This window comes from Saccopteryx bilineata, chromosome 2 (assembly GCF_036850765.1).
Source record: "Saccopteryx bilineata isolate mSacBil1 chromosome 2, mSacBil1_pri_phased_curated, whole genome shotgun sequence".
Lineage (NCBI taxonomy): Eukaryota > Metazoa > Chordata > Mammalia > Chiroptera > Emballonuridae > Saccopteryx > Saccopteryx bilineata.
In genome coordinates, this window is record NC_089491.1 from 272,997,223 (window position 1) to 273,021,171 (window position 23,949).

General features: G+C 48.5%; 1 protein-coding gene across 1 annotated transcript; it reads right to left on the reverse strand.

The window, feature by feature from the left end:
- Positions 1-1,418: 1,418 nt before the first annotated feature.
- On the reverse strand, positions 1,419-20,404 carry RILPL2 (Rab interacting lysosomal protein like 2). The gene is made up of 4 exons (XM_066260735.1): positions 19,070-20,404; positions 12,690-12,841; positions 7,695-7,808; positions 1,419-1,966 (listed from the first exon to the last, which is right to left on the reverse strand). The coding sequence occupies exons 1-4, from the start codon at positions 19,406-19,408 to the stop codon at positions 1,936-1,938; spliced, it is 636 nt and encodes a 211-aa protein (XP_066116832.1). The 5' UTR covers positions 19,409-20,404; the 3' UTR covers positions 1,419-1,935.
- Between the last annotated feature and the right edge of the window lie 3,545 nt (positions 20,405-23,949).

Genomic DNA, 23,949 nt, shown 5'->3' on the forward strand with positions numbered 1-23,949 from the left:
CCCAGGGCTGTTAAGTCTGCGCCTGAAGCACCTGAGTTCAAGTCTTGCTTCTACCAATTTTGAGCTGGGGCCATGGTCTCACTGTACTGTTACCTCGATGTACTACTGGAGTAACACTACCTGCCCAAAGGGTACAGTGAGACAATGTGTGTGAGGTACTGAAAATTGAGGTTCAGGCCCTGGCCAGACAGTTCAGCTGGTTGGAGCATTGTACCGAAGTGCAGAGGTTGCCGGTTCGATCCCTAGTCAGGGCACACACAGGAACAAATGTTCCCTTCCTCTAAAATCAATAAAATAAACTTTTTTTTTGTATTTTTCTGAAGCTGGAAACGGGAGAGACAGTCAGACAGACTCCCGCATGCGCCCGACCGGGATCCACCTGGAACGCCCACCAGGGCGATGCTCTGCCCACCAGGGGGCGATGCTCTGCCCCTCAGGGGCATCGCTCTGCCAGGACCAGAGCCACTCTAGCGCCTGGGGCAGAGGCCAAGGAGCCATCCCCAGCGCCCGGGCCATCTTTGCTCCAATGGAGCCTCGCTGTGGGAAGGGAAGAGAGAGACAGAGAGGAAGGAGAGGGGGGGTAGGTGGAGAAGCAAATGGGTGCTTCTCCTATGTGCCCTGGCCAGGAATCGAACCCGGGTCCCCCGCATGCCAGGCCGACGCTCTACCGCTGAGCCAACCTGCCAGGGCTAAAATAAACATTTTTTAAAAGAAAAAAAGGCAAGAATCTTTAAAAAACAAAAACAACGAAGGTGCAGGCCAGCATGCCATGCAGTGTGCTCATTATCAACATTAGGCTATTTGGAGAACTGGGCGCACACAGCCTTCTGGATGAGAACTGGGCTTCAGAACCAGGCCAGCACTCGTGTCCCAGGCAGCCACCTCCTAGCTGCGTGACCTCGCCTCAGTGACCCAGCCCTCTGGAGTCTCAGTTTCCAATTCTGTAAACAGGGATTCATACCAATCCCCGTCTCCCTAAGTTATTACAAGAGCAAGTGAGAGATAGGACCCAGGCAGCAGGGAGCCGATGGTATCCGCTAAGGCCACGGGCTCACGGGATGTGTTCCGCAGGCTTGTTAGTTTCTTTGCCAAGTGCAGGAACCTGCTATCTATATTTTCCACGTGTCATCGATTCCTAAATGCGCATTTCCCCCCGTTTAACATCTCTGAAATCAGAATGAGCCTTAAAACCAATAGTGTCTTGATGTTATCATTTGGGGCATTTTTTTCTCAGACCAGCACACAAAATAACAGTACATCACTGAGATTCAATGACATACTTACACATGATAGATACACCACCATATATATACATAGACACACGCATACACAGTTCATGGATTTGCCACCCAAGACTCTGAAAGGTAGCAGTGCCTTGTGCAAGGTCACGCGGCTCTAAGAGACCACTCTGCAATACCTGAGATAGGAAAGTCATTTTACTTTAATACAAAAATCACATAAAGAAAGTCACGTTAGTAAAATCAGATATTCACTAAATATCAGTGAAGTCACTGGCATGTCAATACCACACTTCCATGCATTCTCTTCTCTGTTCCACTTTGGGCTGCTGCCTGGCTGCTGCTACCTGGTGATGGTGTGGACTAAGGTCACGTGTGGGACCAGAGAAACAGAACCCTGAGCTGCCTCCGGGCAGCTGGCGTGGGCAGGGGGCGGCCCCGCTGCACTGTCCTGCTTTCTTGATTTCTTGGTGCCCCTGTCCCTGCCCTGGCCAAGCCCAGGCCAAGCCTCCGGAGGTGTCCAGTTCTGCAGATGGGAAGGCAGCGATTGTGAGAGAACCTCTCCTGCTCCCTCCTCAGAATGGCTTTGATGGAAAACAATTAGCAAGTGCAGTGGGTGTGCGTGTCACTGGGCCGATCTCAAGGTCCTGCTGGTGGGTTGTTGTCTTCCCGAGTCTGAGAACTGCTGCTTTAGAACCTATGTCTGCTTCCCTGATCGGAAAGAGAACCTGGGTGGAGAGAGAGAGAGGGGTCAGAGGGAACAGACAGAGCAGGCGCACAGGACCTGCTGCTAAATCTGTGAGCAGCTCCTGCAGGTCACGGACTCAAGCACTCACTCAGAGCTCATTATGGATAGGGGCTGCAGGGCCTTTTCATCTATCAGCTCATTTCAGCCTTGTCATAGCTCAAGGAGGGAGCACCATCAATATTCCTATTTTACTTTATTTAATTAATTTCTTAGGTGAGGCCCTGGCCGGTTGGCTCAGTGGTAGAGCGTCGGCCTGGCGTGCAGGAGTCCTGGGTTTGATTCCCAGCCAGAGCACACAGGAGAAGCACCCATCTGCTTCTCCACCCCTCCCCCTCTCCTTCCTCTCTGTCTCTCTCTTCCCCTCCCGCAGCCAAGGCTCCAATGGAGCAAAGTTGGCCCGGGCGCTGAGGATGGCTCTGTGGCCTCTGCCTCAGGTGCTAGAATGGCTCTGGTCGCAACAGATCAATGCTCCGGATGGGCAGACCATCGCCCCCTGGTGGGCGTACCGGGTGGATCCCAGTCGGGTGCATGCGGGAGTCTGTCTGACTGCCTCCCCGTTTCTGGCTTCGGAAAAATACAAAAAAAAAAAAAAAATTTCTTAGGTAAGAGAAGGGGAGATAGACAGACTTCTGTATGTGCCCTGACCAGGATCTACCTGGGGTCAATACTCAAATATCAAGCTATTTTTAGCACTTGAGGCTGATGTGCTTGGACCAATTGAGCTATTCTCAGTGCCTGTGGCCACGCTGGAACCAATCGAACCACTGGCTATGGCAGGGGAAGAGGGAGAGAAGGAGGAGAAGGATGTGGAAGAGAAACAGATGGTCGCTTCTCCTGTGTGCCCTGACCAGGAATTGAATCTGGGACATCCATACACCAAAGCCGACACTCTATACAGGCTAGAGTCCAATATCCTAATTTTATAGATAAGCAAACTGAGGTTCCGTGAGGTCAGGTCACAGGTCCAAGGTCACACAGAAAGTGGGGACCCACAGCCCACTTATCCGCTATACTAACAGATGGACTCTGCCACATTATTTTAAATTCAACTTTAGATGATTTTATTGTAGAGGAAGCAAAAACTTCTCAAATGTTATCTGCAATTATAAAACAGATTTTGCAAAGATAGATTCACACATAAGTTCTTGGATAATAGGCAAAGCGATCCTCTGAGATTCAAGTACCAAACTTTCAGTGAGTGCTTTTCCTCTTCATATGCTAAGTTCTGAAAAGGAAGAATGGTGTTTGGGGTTGATCACAAAGTACAACCTCAGCACTATTTCCAGTTATGAGATGGCTGGGGGCTAAAGAGTCAGGGCTGGGACCTGGGCTCTTTTTTTTTTTTTTTTTACTTGTTTCTTTGTTTTGTTTTATTTTTTATTTTTGTTTATTCATTTTAGAGAGGAGAGAGAGAGACAGAGAGAGACAGGGGGAAGGAACTGGAAGCATCAACTCCCATATGTGCCTTGACCAGGCAAGCCCAGGGTTTCGAACCGGCGACCTCAGCATTTCCAGGTTGATGCTTTATCCACTGTGCCACCACAGGTCAGGCTGTTTCTTTGTTTTGTAGAGAGACAGAAAGAGAGTCAGAGAGAGAGACAGATAGGGACAGACAGACAGGAACGGAGAGAGGTGAGAAGCATCAATCATTAGTTTTTCGTTGTGATACCTTAGTTGTTCATTGATTGCTTTCTCATATGTGCCCTGACTGTGGGGCTACAGCTATAGCAGATTGAGTAACCCCTTGCTCGAGCCAGCAACCTTGGATCCAAGCTGGTGAGCTTTGCTCAAACCAGATGAGCCCGCGCTCAAGCTGGCAACCTCAGGGTCTTGAACCTGAGTCCTCCACATCCCAGTCCGACGTTCTATCCACTGCGCCACCACCTGGTCAGGAGGGACCTGGGCTCTTGCTTCTTGTTAAAGACAAATCCCCTGAGTGCAGCTGTGCTCTGTCAGCAGTGGGGGGCCAACTGATGCTTGGATACAGAAGCACTCTCAACCATCTTCCCCTGCCTCAACCTCGGTGCCCAGGAAGTGACATCATCCCCACCCAGGCATTCAAACCAAGAACCTGGGAGTTGTTCTCAACGCCTCCCTCCCCACATTTGCTACATTTTAGTCATCGTGCCCCAGATATGCCCCTCATCTCACCACTAACTTCTATCTCCCCCACTGCCACTCCCTAGTCCAAGTCACAATAGCCTCCCTGTCACCCTGTAATTTATTTGTAGCAGCCTGAATGTCCCTGTCACTGTGCAGAGCTCTTTTTCCTGAGCTGAAACCCTTCTATGGCTCCCCATCTGCAGAGCCAAGACAAAAATTCTTCTCAGCATGATCTACTTCTTCAGGTCATTCAGTCACCCTGACCAGGGGGTGGTGCACTGGATAGAACATCAAACTGGGACACAAAAGACCCAGGTTCGAAACCCCAAGGTCACCGGCTTGAGTGAGGGCTCACCAGCTTGAGTGCGGGGTCGCTAGCTTGAGCAAGGGGTCACTCGCTTTGCTGTAGACCCCTGGTCAAGGTACATCTGAGAAAGCAATTAAGACCAACTAATGTGCCGCAATGAAGAATTGATGCTTCTCATCTCTCTCCCTTCCTGTCTATCCCTCTCTCTGTCTCTCTCTGTCTCTCTCTCTCTCTCTCTCTCACACACACACACACACACACACAGAAAGTCATTCACTCACTCACTCACTCACTCACTCAATAAGCTTGTCTGACCAGGAAGTCTTGGCCTCATGCTCTTTAAATACGTGTCCACAGGCTGGCTGGCTGGTGCCCAGAACAAACATTTTTGCTGCATCAGGCTCCAACTCCAATTAAGTAACCCAAAGAACTTCTCTAGAAGAGGCAGAAAGAAACCCTCAATTTATGCCCTCTGGGAGCCTTGTTTACAATGGGACACTCAGCCAATGAAAGTCCTGAGTGAATACCTTCAGACCCACTCCTGCTGCAGGGGGGCAGGGGGTAGAGAAGCTCTTTCAGTATCTAACCTCAGGAGACCCTTCCTTGGGGCAGAGACACTCCCACTGGCCCTGCTTTGACTCTGCCCCCCAACCCTTCACACAGCAGCCAGAGTGAGATTTTATATACCTGAATATGACCGTTCCACTTCCCAGCTTAAAACCCTTCACCAGGCACTTACAATAAAACCCGAGACCTCCCCGGGATCTGCTCAGCCTCTCCAACCTCACCTCTACTCTTTGCTGCTCCAGCAGCCATGATCCCTGTTCCACAAGCTTTTTCCAGCCTCAGGCCTTTACACCCACTGTTCCCACAGCCAGGAATGCTCTTCCCTTAGGTCCTTATGGTCTTTCAGGGCTCAGCTTGAAGGTCACCTCCTCATAGAAGCCTTCCAGGATGACACTTATCAACCTCGCCTTCAGCATTCTATTTAATGGCCTTAGTGCATATAGCTGTCTGAAATTGTCTGGTTAATACATTTCCTTACCCTGTCACTCTCTGATTCCCCCTACAAGGATGTAAGTGCCACCCTGGCCTGGTAGCTCAGTTGGTTACCACTAGAGTGTTGTCCCAACATGCCAAGGTTGTGGGTTCAATTGCTGGTCAGGGCACATACAAGAATCAACCAAAGCCCTGGCCGGTTGGCTCAGCGGTAGAGCGTCGGCCTGGCATGCGGGGGACCCGGGTTCGATTCCCGGCCAGGGCACATAGGAGAAGCGCCCATTTGCTTCTCCACCCCCTCCCCTCCTTCCTCTCTGTCTCTCTCTTCCCCTCCCGCAGCCAAGGCTCCACTGGAGCAAAGGATGGCCTGGGCACTGGGGATGGCTCCTCGGCCTCTGCCCCAGGCGCTAGAGTGGCTCTGGTCACAGCAGAGTGACGCCCCGGAGGGGCAGAGCATCGCCCCCTGGTGGGCAGAGCGTCGCCCCTGGTGGGCGTGCCGGGTGGATCCTGGTCGGGCGCATGCGGGAGTCTGTATGACTGTCTCTCCCCGTTTCCAGCTTCAGAAAAAAAAAAAAGAAGAAAAAAAAAAAAGAATCAACCAATACACACATGAATAAGTGAAACAACAAGTCAATGTTTCTCTGTCCCTTTCGGTCTCTGTCTCTCTCTCCCTTCCTGTCTCTAAAAAAAAAAAAAAAAAAAGAATATAAGCAATATGCAGGCGGGCCTTTGTCTAGTTCACCGCATGCCCAGCTGCCCAGCACCTAAAACGATGCTCACGGTAAGCCCTCCGTACCCATCTGCTGAAGGAATGAGTGACTCTGGTTTCAGGCAGTCATGTCTAGCAGAGCAGTTTTCATGCAGCCCTTCTGGGAGAGTCAGGCAGAACTTCAGCAAGGAAAGTAGCCCGTGAGATCCCAAAATCTATCCCGTCCCTTCTCTGCCTTGCCCTCTGCTCCAGGAGGGTGACCTCCACAGGTGGTGTCAACAAGCCCGGGTGGTGTCAACAAGCCCCCTAGTCCTCCCGCTTCAGGTGGGGCTCAGCCAATGGGAGTCGCCAGCAGAAGCTGGGAAGGCAGGAGCAAAGAAAGGCGGGGGTCTTTGCTCCTGGACTGAGGGCTCTGCCCCTGCCAGGACCTGTTCTACCAGCTGCTGTTCCTCTTCTGAGGGCCACACACCTGTCTGATTCCCACTCTTCCCCTCCCAGCTCTCTCCCAGCAGGTGCCGGCACACCTGGGCGCAGCTCCATCTTTTCATGGTTTCCTTCATTCTGCTCACACAGCTGTACAATGTGACCCTTCTTTAAATCTCTTCAGTCACGCCTTTTGAGGGAGCCATCTATTTTTGCCAGGACCCTGGCTAATGAGCTCTGTGACCCCACAATTTCACTCCTAGGAATATCACACACAGGTCCATGGGAGGACATGAGTGAGCATGAAGATGTTCACCACAGCACTGTTTACAGTGGGGGTTGCTGAAGGGAGGGGGGGAGAGAGAGAGGGAGGGGGTAAGGCAGGAGGGAGAGAAAGAGAGAAGCATCAACTTGTTGTTTCACCCAGGTGTTCCATTTAGTTGTGTGTACTTACTGGTTGCTTCTCATACATGCTCTGACTGGGGATTGAACCCATGACCTCTGGTGTGCCAGGTCGACACTTTATCCATTGAACCACCTGGCCAGGGCTTGAGACTCTGGATTTTAAACAAGCATCCCACACTGTGGATTGAGGCACAGCGTCTGAAGACACAAAGGGTCAACGATGGTGTGTGGGCGTGAGGGGAGTATTCAATGGGAGCTGTGTCACACATTCCAATGTTGGTACACACGGAGTCCTCCAAAGTTGGAGGAAAAAGACGCGATGAATAAGTCACTTAAACTCCAATAACTATTGTGTTTTTCTTCTTGTTGGAACTGTATTATTATTTTTTGGTTATAGTTTTATATCATAGGGAGGCAGTGAAACATAGAAATCCAGACTTTCTTGGGTTCCAATTCAGACTTCACTATTTATTATCTGTGTGACCACGGACCTACTACTTTATGTCTCGGTAGACACCTGTCAAATGGGGGTAATAAGAGTTGCACCTCACAAGGGTCATTGTGACAAGTGAATGAATGAATGTACATCAAGTGCTCAGACTGCTCCCTGGCAGGTACTTCAACACAGCGGAACTGAGCTGTAATATCAGCCGCAGCCCCACCAGGAGAGCGGGGCCTCCTCATCCTGGGCCAGTCTCCTCTTGCCTCACCTCCGTTGCTTAGCACTTATTTTGTAGCAGCAGAGACAGTGCAGTGACTTACAGCTTCCTTATGATTGTCTTCTCCTCCTTGTTTCTGCTGTCATCATTGGCCCCAGCAACCAGGGCATCCTTGTCCCTTCTTCCTCTTGGGCCATCTCTTGCTGGAATCAGGCCACTAGACAAAGGGGGACAAACAAAAGGGTTGTTTTCTTGCAGGCCTCTTATCTGCGCAGTTCTGAAAGTATGGAATCTCAATCATTATTAGTATATACATAATTTCAGCACAGAAAGCTCTAGCGCCAGAAAAAGTCTGATCCAGATAGTGAGAATCTTCCCTCGACATTAAACAATGTTGACACCTCTTCTTTCTTTCTCTTGTCGAACTGCACTGGCTGGTAGGTCAAGCTTCTCCATGTTGTAAGAATATGACCCTGTGTAAATTCTCTAACTTAAGCCTTGATTTCCTATATGGTAAAATGAGAACAGCACAAGTACCTACAGGATCGATGGATTAAGTGAGATAATAATATATGGCACTCATTCATTCAACAAACAGGCTACATACTGTGCCCCAGGGGATAGAGCATCGGATTGGGACGTGGAGGACCCAGGTTTGAGACCCCGAGGTCTCCAGCTTGAGCACGGGCTCATCTGGTTTGAGCAAAGCTCACCAGCTTGGACCCAAGGTCACTGGCTTGAGTAAGGGGTTACTTGGTCTGCTGTAGCCCCCTGGTCAAGGCACATATGAGAAAGCAATCAATGAAAAACTAAGGTATCGCAATGAAGAATTGATGCTTCTCATCTCTCTCCATTCCTGTCTGTCTGTCCCTATCTGTCCCTCTCTCTCTCTGTCTCTGTCAAAAGAAAAAGAAAAAAATATATATGTATAGTAAGTCAGATGGTGATAAGAATTACATTGATATTGATGGACAAGATATTGAGGTCAGGTGACCCAAGGAAGGCCAGTGTTTTGCCTTGGACTTGATGGTCAGAAGCAGAAGAAGGTAGTCCTCTCTCACTTGCTCAGCCAGGACTGCCAGCAGTCTCACTTGCTAAGGTTCAGAGGAGGACTGCCTGTTATACAAGATAACAAGGACAGGCAAAGAGGAAAGAAAGCGCGCCCAGTCCCTGGTACCAGCCCCGAGGCCTCAGTTGCAGTAGTTTGCTTCTGAGAGCAATTCCAGGATCCTTCTCGACCACTTGGGTCAATAAATGCCCTTTTGCCCTAAAGCTAGTCTGAACTTGTCACTTCTAACTGAAAGCAGCCTGACTGAGCACAGTGAAGAACTGCAGGGTGTGACCCAGCCAGTTCCCTACGTGCACTCAGGTATCTCGTCACGCCTGTTGGTAAACGTGTGCTTGTCCTACTTCCTCTGGATATGGGCTGCATGGTGTGTGCCTCCAAGATCCATGCACTAAAGCGCGAACCCCGGTGTGATGGTATCGGGAGGCCTGGGAGACGAGCAGGGTTAGATGAGGCCATGAGGGTGGTGCCCCCGGGATGGGATGAGTGTCCCTGTGAGACAGGAAACCAGAGGGCTGCTTTCCTCTCTCAGCTGTGTGAGGACACAGCCGAAGGGAAGCCATCTGTGAGCCAGGAAGGGTGAGAACCAACCCTGCTAGCACCTCGACCTTGGACCTGCAGCCCACAGAACTGTGAGAAAAGAAAACGCTACTGTTGAAGCCACCCAGTCGATGCTATTCTGTTCCAGCAGCCTGAGCAGACTGACACAGCCCCTCACGTCTGAGCCACGGAAAGAAGAATTCACCCTCTGGTCTCCTTCTTTGCAAAGAGTGGACTCTTGTTACTTAATTTTATTGTTTATATTTTTATTATAATATTATTTCATGAGAGGCATCATCTAAAAACTCCCTTTTTCCACCTGACCTGTGGTGGCGCAGTGAATAAAACGTCGACCTGGAAATGCTGAAGTCGCCGGTTCGAAACCCTGGGCTTGCCTGGTCAAGGCACATATGGGAGTTGATGCTTCCAGCTCCTCCCCCACTTCTCTCTCTGTCTCTCCTCTCTCTCTCTCTCTCTCTCTCTCTCTGTCTCTCCCTCTCCTCTCTCTAATGAATAAATAAAAAAAATAAAAATTAAAAACTCCCTTTTTCCACTATCTAGTGTTACATAACACCTAAAACTTAGTGATTTACAACAGCGATGATGCGTGATTCTCACTGTGGCTCCATTTCTTACGATTGGCCTGGTGACTCTCCCGCTGGGTCTTAAGTGGCTGCCTACCTGGACCTGATGAAGAAGCTGGGGCTGGGCACAGCTGGGCTGTCCGCTGGGGTCCCCTGGCTCTCCTTCACAGGACCTCTCCTTGTGACTACCTTGAGCCTCTTCCCAGCAGGGTGGCCTCCAGGCACATTCTGCTGGTCATTGGTCTGGTTAGAAGGAAGTCACAGGGCCCAGATTCAAGGGAAAGGAAATGGCTTCAGGGGAGGAGCAGAAAAAGTCTCACTGCAAGAAGTAGGCAGGATAGGAAGGATTGTCGTGGCCATCTTTGGAAACAGCCTACCATATCTGCCTTCAACTCAAAATGATCGTTAGGGCTCCAGTCGGAGAGCTCGGTTGGTCAGAGCATGGTACCCAATACCAAGGTTGCAGGTTCATTCCCTGCTCAGGGCACACACAAGAATCAACCAATGAGCCTGACCAGGCGGTGGCGCAGTGGATAGATCGTCGGACTGGGATGCAGAGGACCTAGGTTCGAGACCCCGAGGCGCCAGCTTGAGCGCCGGCTCATCTGGTTTGAGCAAAAAGCTCACCAGCTTGAACCCAAGGTCGCTGGCTCCAGCAAAGGGTTACTCGGTCTGCTGAAGGCCCGCGGTCAAGGCACATATGAGAAAGCAATCAATGAACAACTAAGGTGTTGCAACGAGCAATGAAAAACTAATGATTGATGCTTCTCATCTCTCTCCGTTCCTGTCTGTCTGTCCCTGTCTATCCCTCTCTCTGACTCTCTCTCTGTCTCTGTAAAAAAAAAAAAAAAAAAGGATCAACCAATGAGTGACATAAATAAGTGGAACAACAAATCAATGTTTCTCTCTCTCTCTAAGTCAATAAATAAAAATAAAACGATTGTTAGTATGAGCTCAGGTCTCCAAACTTCGTTGCTAAGAGAACACCTCAGCTGCCACGCTCCTTTCTCCAGAACACGTAGCACAAGAGATAGAACAGAACGGAGTCTGGAGTCTGAATGGAGTCCTGCTGTCTGCGGGCTGGCCCGCACCAGGTGGGAAGCAAACACCTGCTGTTCTCTGGGAATTTGAAACTGAAAACAAAGGGTGTTGCTTTATTCAGTCGCAGGGCTGCCTGGGCATCAGCAGTTTAGCAGTTCCAGTTTTTACAACACCTGTATCTGCAATGCTTCTTACATGAGGCGAAGACAGGTCTTTCCATGCACATGGTTCCAAGCTCAGCAGAAGGAAGACAATTAAACTTGTGTCAGCAGAGCTCAGCCCTGTGGATTTGGCTTCCTAGCGTGCTTCTGCTTCTCTGCTGCTCTTTTGTGGATGCTCCACGGAAAGAACTTCAGGAAGAATATCATGTGGGCCCTGTTTTCCAGCAGGGCATGTCCTCACTTCCAAACGTTCAGAGTCCCAACATGACGGGATACTGAAAACTGCAGGCTCTCACATCAGGCCATCTGCAGACGAGTCTCCCTGTGGCCACTGGCAGCCATGGACTGGAAGCAGGTCCTTGAATTCACACTTACAACCAAATAAGAGCGCCTTCCTGTGGCCAACAAGGCACAGCTGCCCAGTCTCTTCCTGGTTGTCCTCCTGGGTCAGGGTCGACGGTGCCAGGTCCCACCTCTGGTGTTCAAAGGGCTGGCTCCACTCCGGCCCTACCAAGGCTTTCCTAGGATGCTCCTCGCCTTTCACCCTTAGAGGGCTTGTCCCTGACCGCCCACTCTTACACAGGCCCCTCCCCCAACCCCTTCAGTACTTCACTCTCTGGCTCATGTCTCCTTGATTTTTTAGTTTAAAAAAAATTTTAGCCCTGGCCGGTTGGCTCAGCGGTAGAGCGTTGGCCTGGCGTGCGGGGGACCCGGGTTCGATTCCCGGCCAGGGCACATAGGAGAAGCACCCATTTGCTTCTCCACCCCCACCCCCTCTTTCCTCTCTCTCTCTTCCCCTCCCGCAGCCGAGGCTCCATTGGAGCAAAGATGGCCCGGGCGCTGGGGATGGCTCCTTGGCCTCTGCCCCAGGCGCTGGAGTGGCTCTGGTTGCGGCAGAGCGACGCTCCGGAGGGGCAGAGCATCGCCCCCTGGTGGGCAGAGCATCGCCCCAGGTGGGCGTGCCGGGTGGATCCCGGTCGGGCGCATGCAGGAGTCTGTCTGACTGTCTCTCCCATTTCCAGCTTCAGAAAAATACAAAAAAAAAAAAATTTTTTTTAACTTTATTCATTTTAGAGAGAGAAAGAGAGAGAGAAGGGTGGGAGAAGCAGGAAGCATCAACTCTCATATGTGCCTTGACCGGACAAGCCCAGGATTTCAAACCTGCAACCTTAGTGTTCCAGGTCAAGGCTGTATTCACTGAGTCACCACAGGTCAGGACCCCTTGATTTAAAAAAAAAATTTTTTTCCCATTGATTGTCTGGGAGAGGGAGAGAGAGAGAGAGAGAAAGAGAGAGGGGGGAGGGAGATGAGGAGGCAGAGAGAAAGAAGCATCAACTCGCTGTTCCACTTAGCTATTCCATTTAGCTGTGCACTCATTGCTTGCTTCTCGTATGTGCCCTGACTAGGGATCCAACCTGTGACCTTGGTGCACCCTGATGACCCTATACCCACTGAGCCACCTGGCCAGGATTGTCATGTCTCCTTTTTTTTTTTTTTATCTTCTTTAGAACACTTGCCCCATTATTGTGGGTTCTTACTTCAGGTTTCCTTGCTGACTGACTGCCTGTCTGCCCCCTAGATGAACAGGAACTTTCTCTGTTTTGGTCACCACCACACCGGCACCTCCGGGAACCCAGGGTCCTGGGGAATGTGGTGGAGGGGAGGTGAGAACAAACACAGGACACACCCGCCAGGGGGCCGCCCACCTCTTGTAGCAGTGCAGCTCCTCCTGCGCCAGCAGCAGCTGCGACTTGAGTTTGTTGCGCTCCTGGAGCACATCCCTCAGCTCCTGCAGCGTGAAGCGCGGCCGGTTGGGGTCGGTCAGGTCCACCACCATCTTGTCGGGGCCCAGATGTACCTGTAGGAGAAGACGTCACTTTGGGCAGGTTCCCTGGAGAGGATGGATGGACTCTCCATCCCAGAGAGGAAGGTCCTCTGGTGTTTTCATTCCTGGGGGCCTGATGAGATGAGGTGCGACTTGTTGCGAGTGTTTGGTTGGCAGTCAAGAAGCCAAAAGTCCCAGTCTCTAAGAAAAGGGCCAAGGCTCCTGGGGAAATGGCTGATTCTGGGGCTGGGACAGGAACAGTCCAAGAGGACCCTGGGGCATTTCACTGTAAGGGATGGAGACATATCAGAATGACACTATTTGAAGGATCTCCTCGTGGCCAAACTAAGAACAATTTGAGTATCAAAATGAATAACAATAGGAATGGATAATAACTAACGCATCACATAAAAAGAGAATGTAGGAAACTACTTGAAATTTTAAATTAACATCCCCATTAACGAACAAGGAATGTGATGGTTAATTTAGGTGCCAACCTGACTGGGTGAAGGGGTGCCTGGAGAGCTGGTTGAGCAGTATTTCTGGGTGTGTCTGGGAGGGATTTCTGAACCAGATCAGCATTTGAATCCGCAGGCTGACTGAAGCAGATGGCCCTCCCCACTGTGAGTGGACAGCACCCAGTCAGAACAAAAAGGCAGAGAGGGAGGGTGAATTCACTGTCTCTCGCTTTGGCTGAGACATCCATCTTCCCCTACCCTTCAATCCCGAGCCTCCTGGTTCTCGGGGTTTTGGACTATTTGGAAGCAGACCAGGACTGACACCATCAACCTCTCAATTTGCAGGCTTTCTGACCTAGACTGAACTACACCACTGGCTCTCCTGAGTCTCCAGTGTGTAGGCAGCATGGTGTAGAACTTCTCAGCCTCCGTAAATGCCTGAGCCCAGTCCCAGGATGAATCTCCTCTTACATATATGTCTATATCTATTCCTACAGCTGTGTCTATACCTGTCTATACTCTTTTCATTCGGTTTCTCTGGAGAACTCTGGCTAATCTGGTGGGGGGGGGGGGAGAACCTGTACTTTATAGCAGAATGCCTGTTAAGTGTAGAGATGATAAAGTTGAAAAAGCATCCTCCTGCAATCATCTTAGTAACAATGGATTTGGGCAAAACTAATGAATGTGGATCTAAAACCTTTCTGTGGAAATTGGTTGGGGAACAGGATATCTTACACAGTTTCAAAGTATTTTCCCACAGGTTAAATGTGAGTTACAAAGGGAATAAAGGCATCTTTATAAAGCAGAAACTGTGCAGACACCACCTTGGCCAAGCCATCAAGTTACTGTCCCCAATAATGACAAACTGGCATTAGGTGCTTCTTGACATGATGCACTGAGTAGCACACAGCATCACTGCAGTAGTATTCCTGCCACATGTGTGTAACTCAAATCTAATCATGTGGAAACATCAGAACAAGCCCAGATGGAAGGACCTTCTACAGATCAACTGATGCATAATCTTCAAAAATGTCAAGGTTGTATAACAGACCAAAAGGCTCTGGAAACGTCAGATTAAAAGTACCTACAGAGCCTGACCTGTGGTGGCACAGTGGATAAAGCGTCGATCTGGAAATGCTGAGGTCGCCGGTTCGAAACCCTGGGCTTGCCTGGTCAAGGCACATATGGGAGTTGATGCTTCCAGCTCCTCCCCCCTTCGCTCTCTCTGTCTCTCTCTCCCTCTCTCTCCTCTCTAAAAATGAATAAAGAAAAAAAAATATTAAAAAAAAAAAAGTCTCAAAAAAAAAAAAAAAAAGTACCTACAGAGCTGTGCCAACTAAAGGTACCATGTGACCCTGGACTGGATTCTGCATCAGGAAAAGAAATGCTACAATGGCCATTTTTGTGAATTTTGAATATGGGTGGTATATGGTATATTAGTATCTTATTATTCCATCAGCTTTCCCCTGAATTTGATAACTTATTATGTTTATTTAATAGTATGTACTTGGAGATACACACTGAAGCATTTAGGGTAAATGATCTTAATCTTTCATCAGTCCTATAACAAATATATCTGCTCAAGAGGCTCAGCAAAAGTGAATAAAAAGTATATACATGTAGCCCTGGACAGCTGGCTCAGTGGTAGAGCGTTGGCCCAGCATGTGGATATCCCGGGTTCAATTTCCAGTCAGGGCATCCCGGGTTCAATTTCCAGATGGGCACTTTTCCAGGAGAAGTGCCCATCTGCTTCTCCACCTTTCCCCCTCTCCTTTCTCTCTGTCTCTTTCTTACCCTCCTACAGCCAGGGCTCTATTAGACTAAGGTAGCCCCAGGCACTAAGGATGGCTCCATGGCCTCCACCTCTGGTGCTAAAAAAATGGCTCTGGCTGCAACGTAGCATACAGGCAGAGCATCGCCCCCTAGTGGGCTTGCCTGGTGGATCCCAGTTCGGGATACATGTGGGAGTCTGTCTCTGCCTCTTCTCCTCTCACAGAATAAAAAAATAAAAATAGGCCCTGGCTGGTTGGCTCAGTGGTAGAGCGTCGGCCTGGCGTGCAGAAGTCCTGGGTTCGATTCCCGGCCAGGGCATACAGGAGAAGCACCCATCTGCTTCTCCACCCCTCCCCCTCTCCTTCCTCTCTGTCTCTCTCTTCCCCTCCTGCAGTGAAGCTCCATTGGAGCAAAGATGGCCCGGGCGCTGAGGATGGCTCCTTGGCCTCTGCCCCAGGTGGGCAGAGCGTTGCCCCTCGTGGGCATGCCGGGTGGATCCCGGTCGGGCGCATGCGGGAGTCTGTCTGACTGTCTCTCCCCATTTCCAGCTTCAGAAAAATACAAAATAAATAAAATAAATAAATAAATAAATAAATTTTAAAAAGTACATATACACATTTCTGTATATGTGTGTATATATGTGTTCACCTGAATCAAGATGAAAGGTATGCAGGTATTTGTTGCACTTATCTTACAATTCTTCTACAGGTTTAAAATTTTTTTCAAACTAAAGTTAAAATAAATGTTTAAAAACAACTGAAGTGTCCAATTGAAGCTTAAACTAGGGTGCAACAACCCTCTGGCATATTTGACATATGATAAAGAGAACGAGACACAGTATAAAGAGAAATATCATAGTGACCATGCTCCTCCTATCAGACTGGCAAGGATCAGCGTGTTTGAAAACACAATGGGTAGGGGCCCTGGCCAGATAGCTCTGTCAGAGCATCATCCCAAAGCGCTGAGATCAGTCAAGACACATACAGAAACAGATTGATGTCCCTGTCTCTTTTTTTTCTCTCTCTCATCAATAAAATAAACATTTAAAAAAAAAAAGACAAATTTGTATGAATCATCTAACGGCAGTAAATAGTCATTCTCTCTGCCTTTCCCCCACCCCCGTTCTTGAGACTGTGACTGTGACTGTAGCTTGGGAGGAAAATGTGTCATCTCATCTGTTGGCTGATGAAGCTTGTCCGCTGCGCCCCATATAGGAAATCACCCCACCACGGGGCAGCACAGGGCATATCACACAGTTCATGGCCTGTGGTGGGGCCTCCTCCATATCCTTGTGCCTGGAGTTGAAAGTGACAGGAAGAGAACGCAGCCTGTGAACTTAGTGACGCTGGACAAGCCACTTACCTGCCCTCGACTCTCCAAAGCCAGGCTCCCTCATCATGACATTCAACCAACTCATACAATGGATACAAAATGTCGAACCTTATCTACAGATATATAATTGTCACCCTGACTAATGAGTAGGTGAGACACAAGTGTACCAGGGAAGCTACCAGAAACCTTCCCTCTTCCCTGTGAATTTCGGTGAACCTGTCCCTGTTGGGCTTTCACCATTTGCTCCTCAATCTGTCATCTTGTATTGAGTTCTGAGATCTGTCTGTGTGTCTTCCCTCTCCCACTAGATGTCAATCAAAGGACCGTGTCTGCCTTCCTTCCACAGCCCCAGGGTTCACATAGTGCAGTCACTCATTAAACGCTAGTACGGCAATGAGGTCAAGGTCTATTCTGGTATGGTGTGGTTAAAACCAGCAACTCTGAGCTCAAGTCCTGCTTCCACCTCTGACTTACTCTGAGTCCTCAGGTAAATTATTTACCTGTTACATGCCTCCATTTCTGCAAAATGGGTATAATACAGAATGAGGATCAAAGGTAAAAGCCTAGTTAGGACAAAAATTTTTTTTTTTTTTTACTGTGGCTGGAAACCCACTACTGAGTATATTAATTTAGTGAGTTCCAATAAGAATTTAAAAACTCATAAAATAGGAAAGTATTGCCTGACCTGTGGTAGCGCAGTGGATAAAGCATCGACCTGGAAATGCTGAGGTCGCTGGTTCGAAACCCTGGGCTTGCCTAGTCAAGGCACATATGGGAGTTGATGCTTCCAGCTCCTCTCTCCTCTCTCTCTGTCTCTCTCTGTCCCTCTCTGTCTCCTCTCTAAAATGAATAAATAAAAAAAAAATTTAAAAAAAATAAAAAAAAAATAGGAAAGTATGACTATGTATCATGCTGAGTTGGGGAGACTGTTTCTTGAAATGTAACTTTGTAAAATGGAGGTATAATGGCATACAATAAAATGCACTAATCTTGAGTTTATGGCTTGATGCTTTTTTTTAAATTTTTTTTTTATTTATTCATTTTAGACAGGAGAGGGAGAGACAGAGAGAGAGGAGAGACGGAGAGAGAGAAGGGGGGAGGAGCTGGAAGCATCAACTCCCATATGTGCCTTGACCCGGGGTTTCGAACCGGCAACCTCAGCATTTCCAGGTCGATGCTTTATCCACTGCGCCACCACAGGTCAGGCTTGATGCTTTTTGCTATACACATACACCCACACGACTACAACACATTTCCTTCCTGCTAACCTTTCACTGTCCCCAGGAGGGGACATCAACCCACCTTTTATAACTAAAGATTATTCTGCCTGTCCTTGAATCTCACATATGGTAGGCTTTCTTCTGTGCCTGGCACTAGTCTCTCAGTGTAACATCAGTGACAATCATCCATACAGTTATGTATATCAGTACTGATTATTTTCATGATTGTGTAGTATTCCATTGAATATACTACAATTTATTTTTTTATTTTTATTTTTTACAATCATGTTTATTTGATAACCAATTTATGGAAACTAGAAGAACATACATTTGCCTTTTTTTTTTTTTTTTTTTTTTTACAGAGACAGAGAGAGAGTCAGAGAGGGATAGACAGGGACAGACAGACAGGAACGAAGAGATGAGAAGCATTAATCATTAGTTTTTTGTTGTGCATTGCAACACCTTAGTTGTTCATTGATTGCTTTCTCATACGTGCCTTGACCGTGGGCCTTCAGCAGACCAAGTAACCCCTTGCTCGAGCCAGTGACCTTGGGTCCAAGCTGGTGAGCTTTGCTCAAACCAAATGAGCCCGCACTAAAGCTGGCGACCTCAGGGTCTCGAACCTGGGTCTTCTGCATCCCAGTCCGACACTCTATCCACTGTGCCACCACCCGGTCAGGCTGAATATACTACAATTTAAAAATCCACTTATTTGTTGCATTTGGATTCTTTCCAGTTTGGCATAGTTATGACATGTTATGAATAAAACTACTCTGAATATTCTTGCACATGTCTTTTGTGGTCATGAACATGAACTTTTCTTTAGTTAAATTTTAATCTCTTCATCCAGGTCACAGATACTCAAAGTGTGATTCCTGGATCACACTTTATAGCATCCGTATCATCTGGAAACTGGTTTGAGACACACATCTCAGGTCCCAGTCCAGACCTACTGAATCAGAAACTCTGGTGCTGGGTCCCCGCAGCCTTTGTTTTAAGGAACACCCAGATGCTTGTGATGCCTCCTAACGCGTAAGAACTATTGCTCTAGGTCAACGTCAAAAACTCTAGACGCACCCTGGCGGGATTGCTTAGTTGGTTAGAACCTTGTCCCCATATGCCAAGGTTGTGGGTTCAATCCCCGCCAGGGCACGTACAAGAATCAACCAATGAATGCATAGATAAGTGGGACAATAAACTGATATTTCTCTCTCTAAACTCAATCAATAAATAAAATAATTTCCTTAAAAAATAAAAAGCTAGAGGCCCAGTAATTCAGAACACACTCAGCACAGGTCCCAGCTAGAAAGTGCTCAATGTTTACAATCAAAGTGTTTCCAATCTGAGGGCTGGATACTCGCAGTGATCTGCTTTGAGGGCCTTGGATGTTCAAGAGAAAAAAGGGGCGTCCCTGCCTGTGGGCGCTGCCCGACCACCCCGGGGCTAAGGCGGGAACCCCCTCCCCCCGCCGCACTCACCTCTCGGCCGGTCGCCGAGCCCTCTCTCCGCAGCCCGTCCACCTCCTGACGGAGGTGGTCCCGCTCCATCCTCAGCGCCTCCGCCGTCAGGTTGCCCTCGTTCACCAGCGTCTCCAGCATCTCCAGGACGCGGACGATTTTGAACTGCAGCTGTGTCACCCGGGGGTCACTGCCCAGAGCCATCAGCTCGCGGCCCACCACGTAGGAGATGTCGTACACGTCCTCGACGGTCAGCTGGAAGGGGCTCTTGCCCAGGACCCCCTCGGGCCCAGTCTCGTCTCCCTCCTCCCCTTCCTCCTCCTCTTCCTCTTCCTCCTCTCGCAAAGGGGGCTCCTCCATGGCCGCCCAGAACCCTGCAGCCTCCGGAGCTGCTTCCTCGGCGTCTCCTAAAGTCCAACTTCCTCCGGACGCAGAGAACTTTCCGCTGGGCAGAGGACTGCCTGTCCGCCGCGGCGGCCGGCGCGGAGCGGCCAATCAGCGCGGCCGAGGGTGAGCCCGAGCAGGGCGGCCGCGCGGAGCGGCTCTCAGGCCCCGCCGCCCGGTGCGCTGTCCCCGGGGGCAGGCCGGGCCGGAGAGCGCCTTCACGATGTGATCTGGGGCACGAAAGGACAACGGAAAGGGAAGGCAAGCGAAAAGGGGAACTGAGAGGTTAGGGGGTGACAGTGTTTGCTCTCGCTGGGGAGCTGTTGCAAACGCGGGGAGGAGCTGCGAGCTCTGGGTTCCGCCCCTGGTGACAGCCGGACCCCACGCAGCGTTTCCATGGAGATGGGGGCGCAATTTCCAAGGCGAGTCTGGGCAGGAGGGTAAAAAGCACCCGCCCAACTTTTTTCCTTTCCACACTCAAGCTTTCCAGCCTTAGAATTTGCATTGCACCTGGAGGAAGGTCTGAATCTCTGAGGGTGTTTTCTGAAGTCTGCGACAAAACAGAAAGCAGTTATTGTTGGCTGCGCATTGCAAGAAGTTCCCAGGCCAACTGTCGCCAGGACCTGGGGCATCTGACTCTCCATAAAACGGAGAATCCCTGCACTACGCACTTGACAGATTTCCTGGCTTCTAGGATGAGGCCTTGACTAAGTTACTCAACTCCCCCGAGCCTCAGCACCTTCCTGAGTAAATAACAGCACTCACGCGGGAGGGCGCCCCGAGGATGACCGCAGATGAGCTGCCAGCTTTCTATGTGGAAGATGTACCCACCCGATTTGCTCCGCACTGAAGTTCTACAATCACAATGGACAGTGGACAAGGATAAAACAAAGAACAAAGCAAACAAACAGACGCTATTTTCAGAGGGTACTGTGTTCTGATGACCAAAGGGAGGCTCCTGGGTAAAGGCTCAATAATCCATAAATCAGAGATAAAATATAAGTAAAACGCTCTAGCCATACAATGGAATATTATTCAGCCATAAAAGCAATGAAAAAATAGAACAAAGAGTGCAAGAATAAAATTTCACATATGCGGCCAAAGGGTTTTCTTTTTTCTTTTCTTTTTTTACAGAGATAGAGAGTCAGAGAGGAGAAGGATAGATAGGGACAGACAGGAACGGAGAGAGATGAGAAGCACCAATCATCAGTTTTTTGTTGCAACACTTTAGCTGTTCATTGATTGCTCTCTCATATGTGCCTTGACTGCAGGCCTTCAGCAGACCGATTAACCCCTTGCTCCTCGAGCCAGCGACCTTGGGTCCAAGCTGGTGAGCTTTGCTCAAACCAGATGAGCCCGCACTCAAGCTGGCGACCTCGGGGTCTCGAACCTGGGTCCTCTGCATCCCAGTCGACGCTCTATCCACTGCACCACCGCCTGGTCAGGCCAAAGGGATTTCAGTAAGGGTGCCAAGACCATTCACTGGGGAAAGGACAGTCTTTTCAGCAAAGGGTGTTGGAAAAGTTGTATACCCACATAACAACAGTATGAAGTCAGGATCCATACCTTGCACCATACACAAAAATTAACTCAAAATGAATCAAAGACCTAAACCTATAAAACTCTCAGAAGAAAACATAGAGAAAAAGCTTTATGTCACTAGATTTGGTAATTATTTCTTCAGAAGCCAGAGGCAACAAAAGGAAGATAAATGGAATTACATCAACATTTAAAACTCATGCTTCAAAGAACACAACAGTGAAAAGGCCACCTACAGAATGAGGGAAATATTCACAAAATCAGATCTGATAAGGAGTCAATACACAGAATATATAAAGAACTTCTTAACAACGCATTAACAACAATAACAACAAACCCTAAGTAATGGGCAAAGTAAAAATCAATGCAAAATCCTTAGCAAGATATTAGCAAACAACGTCACAACATAAGAAGTGTTATACACCATGACTAAGAGGGTTTATTCCAGGGATTAAGGACTAGTTAAAAAAAAAAATCAGTCTGACCAGTGGTGGTACAGTGGATAGAGCATTGTGAGGTCCCGGTTAGAAACCCCAAAGTCACTAGCTTGAACACAGGCTGGTCAGGTTGAGTGTGAGGTTGAGCGCGAGGTCATGCACTTGAGTGTAGTAGGATCATAGACATGATCCCATCATCACTGGCTTGAGCAAGGGGTCACTGGCTTGGCTGGAGCAGCCTCAAGGCACATATGAGAAGCAATCAATGAATAACTAAAATGCTGCAACTATGAGTTGATGTTTCTCCTCTCTCTTCCTTCCTCTCTCTCTCTTATAAAAAAATTTTTTTTTTAATTCAGGCCCTGGCTGGATAGCTGGGTTGGTTCACCCCCATACACAGAGGTTGTGGGTTCAACCCTCTTGGTCAGGGCACATATAAGAACAGATCAATGTTTCTGTCACACTCTCTCTAAAATCAATCAGTAAATTTGTTTAAAAATTATCCTATGTATTCCAGGTTAAAGAATCCACACGTTAAAAAAAAATTAGGATAGCCTGACCAGGCGGTGGCGCAGTGGATAGAGCGTCAGACTGGGATGCAGAAGAACCCAGGTTCAAGACCCCGAGGTCGCTGGATCGAGCAAGGGGTTGCTCGGTCTGCTGAAGGCCTGCGGTCAAGGTACATATGAGAAGGCAATCAATGAACAACTAAGGTGTCACAAAGAAAAACTGATGATTGATGCTTCTCATCTCTCTCTGTTCCTGTCTGTCCCTGTCTATCCCTCTCTCTGACTCTCTCTGTCTCTGTAAAATATAAAAATTAAAAAAAATTAGAATAACAAATAAGCTCAAGGTTGCACAAAAATTAATTGCATTTCTATACATTTGAAAGAAATAATCTGAAAATGGATTCAACTTACAATCAAAAAATAAAATACTTAGACATAAATTTCACAAAAGAAGTATAAGATTTGTACACTGGAATCTACAAAACATCATTGAAAGGAATGAAAGACCTAAATAAATGGAAAGAGCTCATGTCTGACAATTGAAATACTTCATATATATATTTAGATTTTATTTAGTTGTTTTCAGAGTGAGATGAGAGAGAGAAGAGAGAAGGGGGAAGGAGCAGGAAGCATCGACTCCCATATGTGCCTTGACCAGGCAAGTGAGGAGTTTTGAACCAGCAACCCCAGCATTCCAGGTCAATACTTTATCCACTGCTCCACCACAGGTCAGGCCAGAAATACTTAATATTGTAAAGATGGCAACACTCCATCTGATGTCTCCAGCAGATCCACAGCATCAGTACAACCCTTATCAAAACCTGTGGGGTAAAAAAAAACAAAAACAAAAAACCTGTGGGGTAGGCCCTGGCCGGTTTGCTCAGTGGTAGAGCCTCAGCCTGGCGTGCGGGGGACCCGGGTTCGATTCCCAGCCAGGGCACATAGGAGAAGCGCCCATTTGCTTCTCCACCCCACCCCCCTCCTTCCTCTCTGTCTCTCTCTTCCCCTCCCACAGCCAAGGTTCCATTGGAGCAAAGATGGCCCCGGGCGCTGGGGATGGCTCCTTGGCCTCTGCCCCAAGGCGCTAGAGTGGCTCTGGTCGTGGCAGAGCAACGCCCCAGAGGGGCAGAGCATCACCCCCTGGTGGGCAGAGCTTTGCCCCTGGTGGGCGTGCCGGGTGGATCCCGGTCGGGCGCATACGGGAGTCTGTCTGACTGTCTCTCCCTGTTCCCAGCTTCAGAAAAATACAAAAAACAAAACAAAAACAAAAACAAAAAAAACCTGTGGGGTAAACAGTTAACAGAGCCTATGTTGAAAATGTTGTCACTTGAAAATCCTGCCTTCAGGATTGGCCCTTGGCTAGGTACTGGGAACTTGCAACCATTCCCTCTGATAAGTGCAGCTCACTGTGCTGGAACTGTTTGCACAAACACCACAGTTTACTATGAACACTGGCTCTCCTCCTGGGAGTCTGGAATTTGGGTAAGTGCTAGGCAGAGGGCACCTGCAGGAGCAGCCCCCCTGAAAACCTTTAGCACAAGGTCTCTAATGAGCTTCCCTCCTAAAATGGTATTTCACTCCTAAAATGGTATTTCACATGTTGTCACAACTCTTACTGGAAAATTAGGCTAAATCAAAGACACCAGTCACAAAGGACCTCATATTGTATGACTCCATTTCTCTGAAATGGCCAGAGAAGGCAAATAGAAAGAGAAAGTAGATTAGTGGTTGCCTATAGCTGGGAAGTACTGAGTTGGGGGACTGGGGGGCTAGGGTGTGGTAGCCAAAGGGTATGGGGTTTCTTTCGGGGTGATAAAATTATAAAAGTGATTATGGTGATAACTCTGTGAATATACAAAAAAAATCTTTAAATTGTACACTTTAAATGGGTGAATTATATAGTATATAAATTATATTTTAATAATCGATTATTAAAAAATAATTGGCAAAGAACTTAAATAGCCTGACCAGGCGGTGGCACAGTGGATAGAACATCAAACTGGGACATGGAGGACCCAGGTCCAAATGCTGA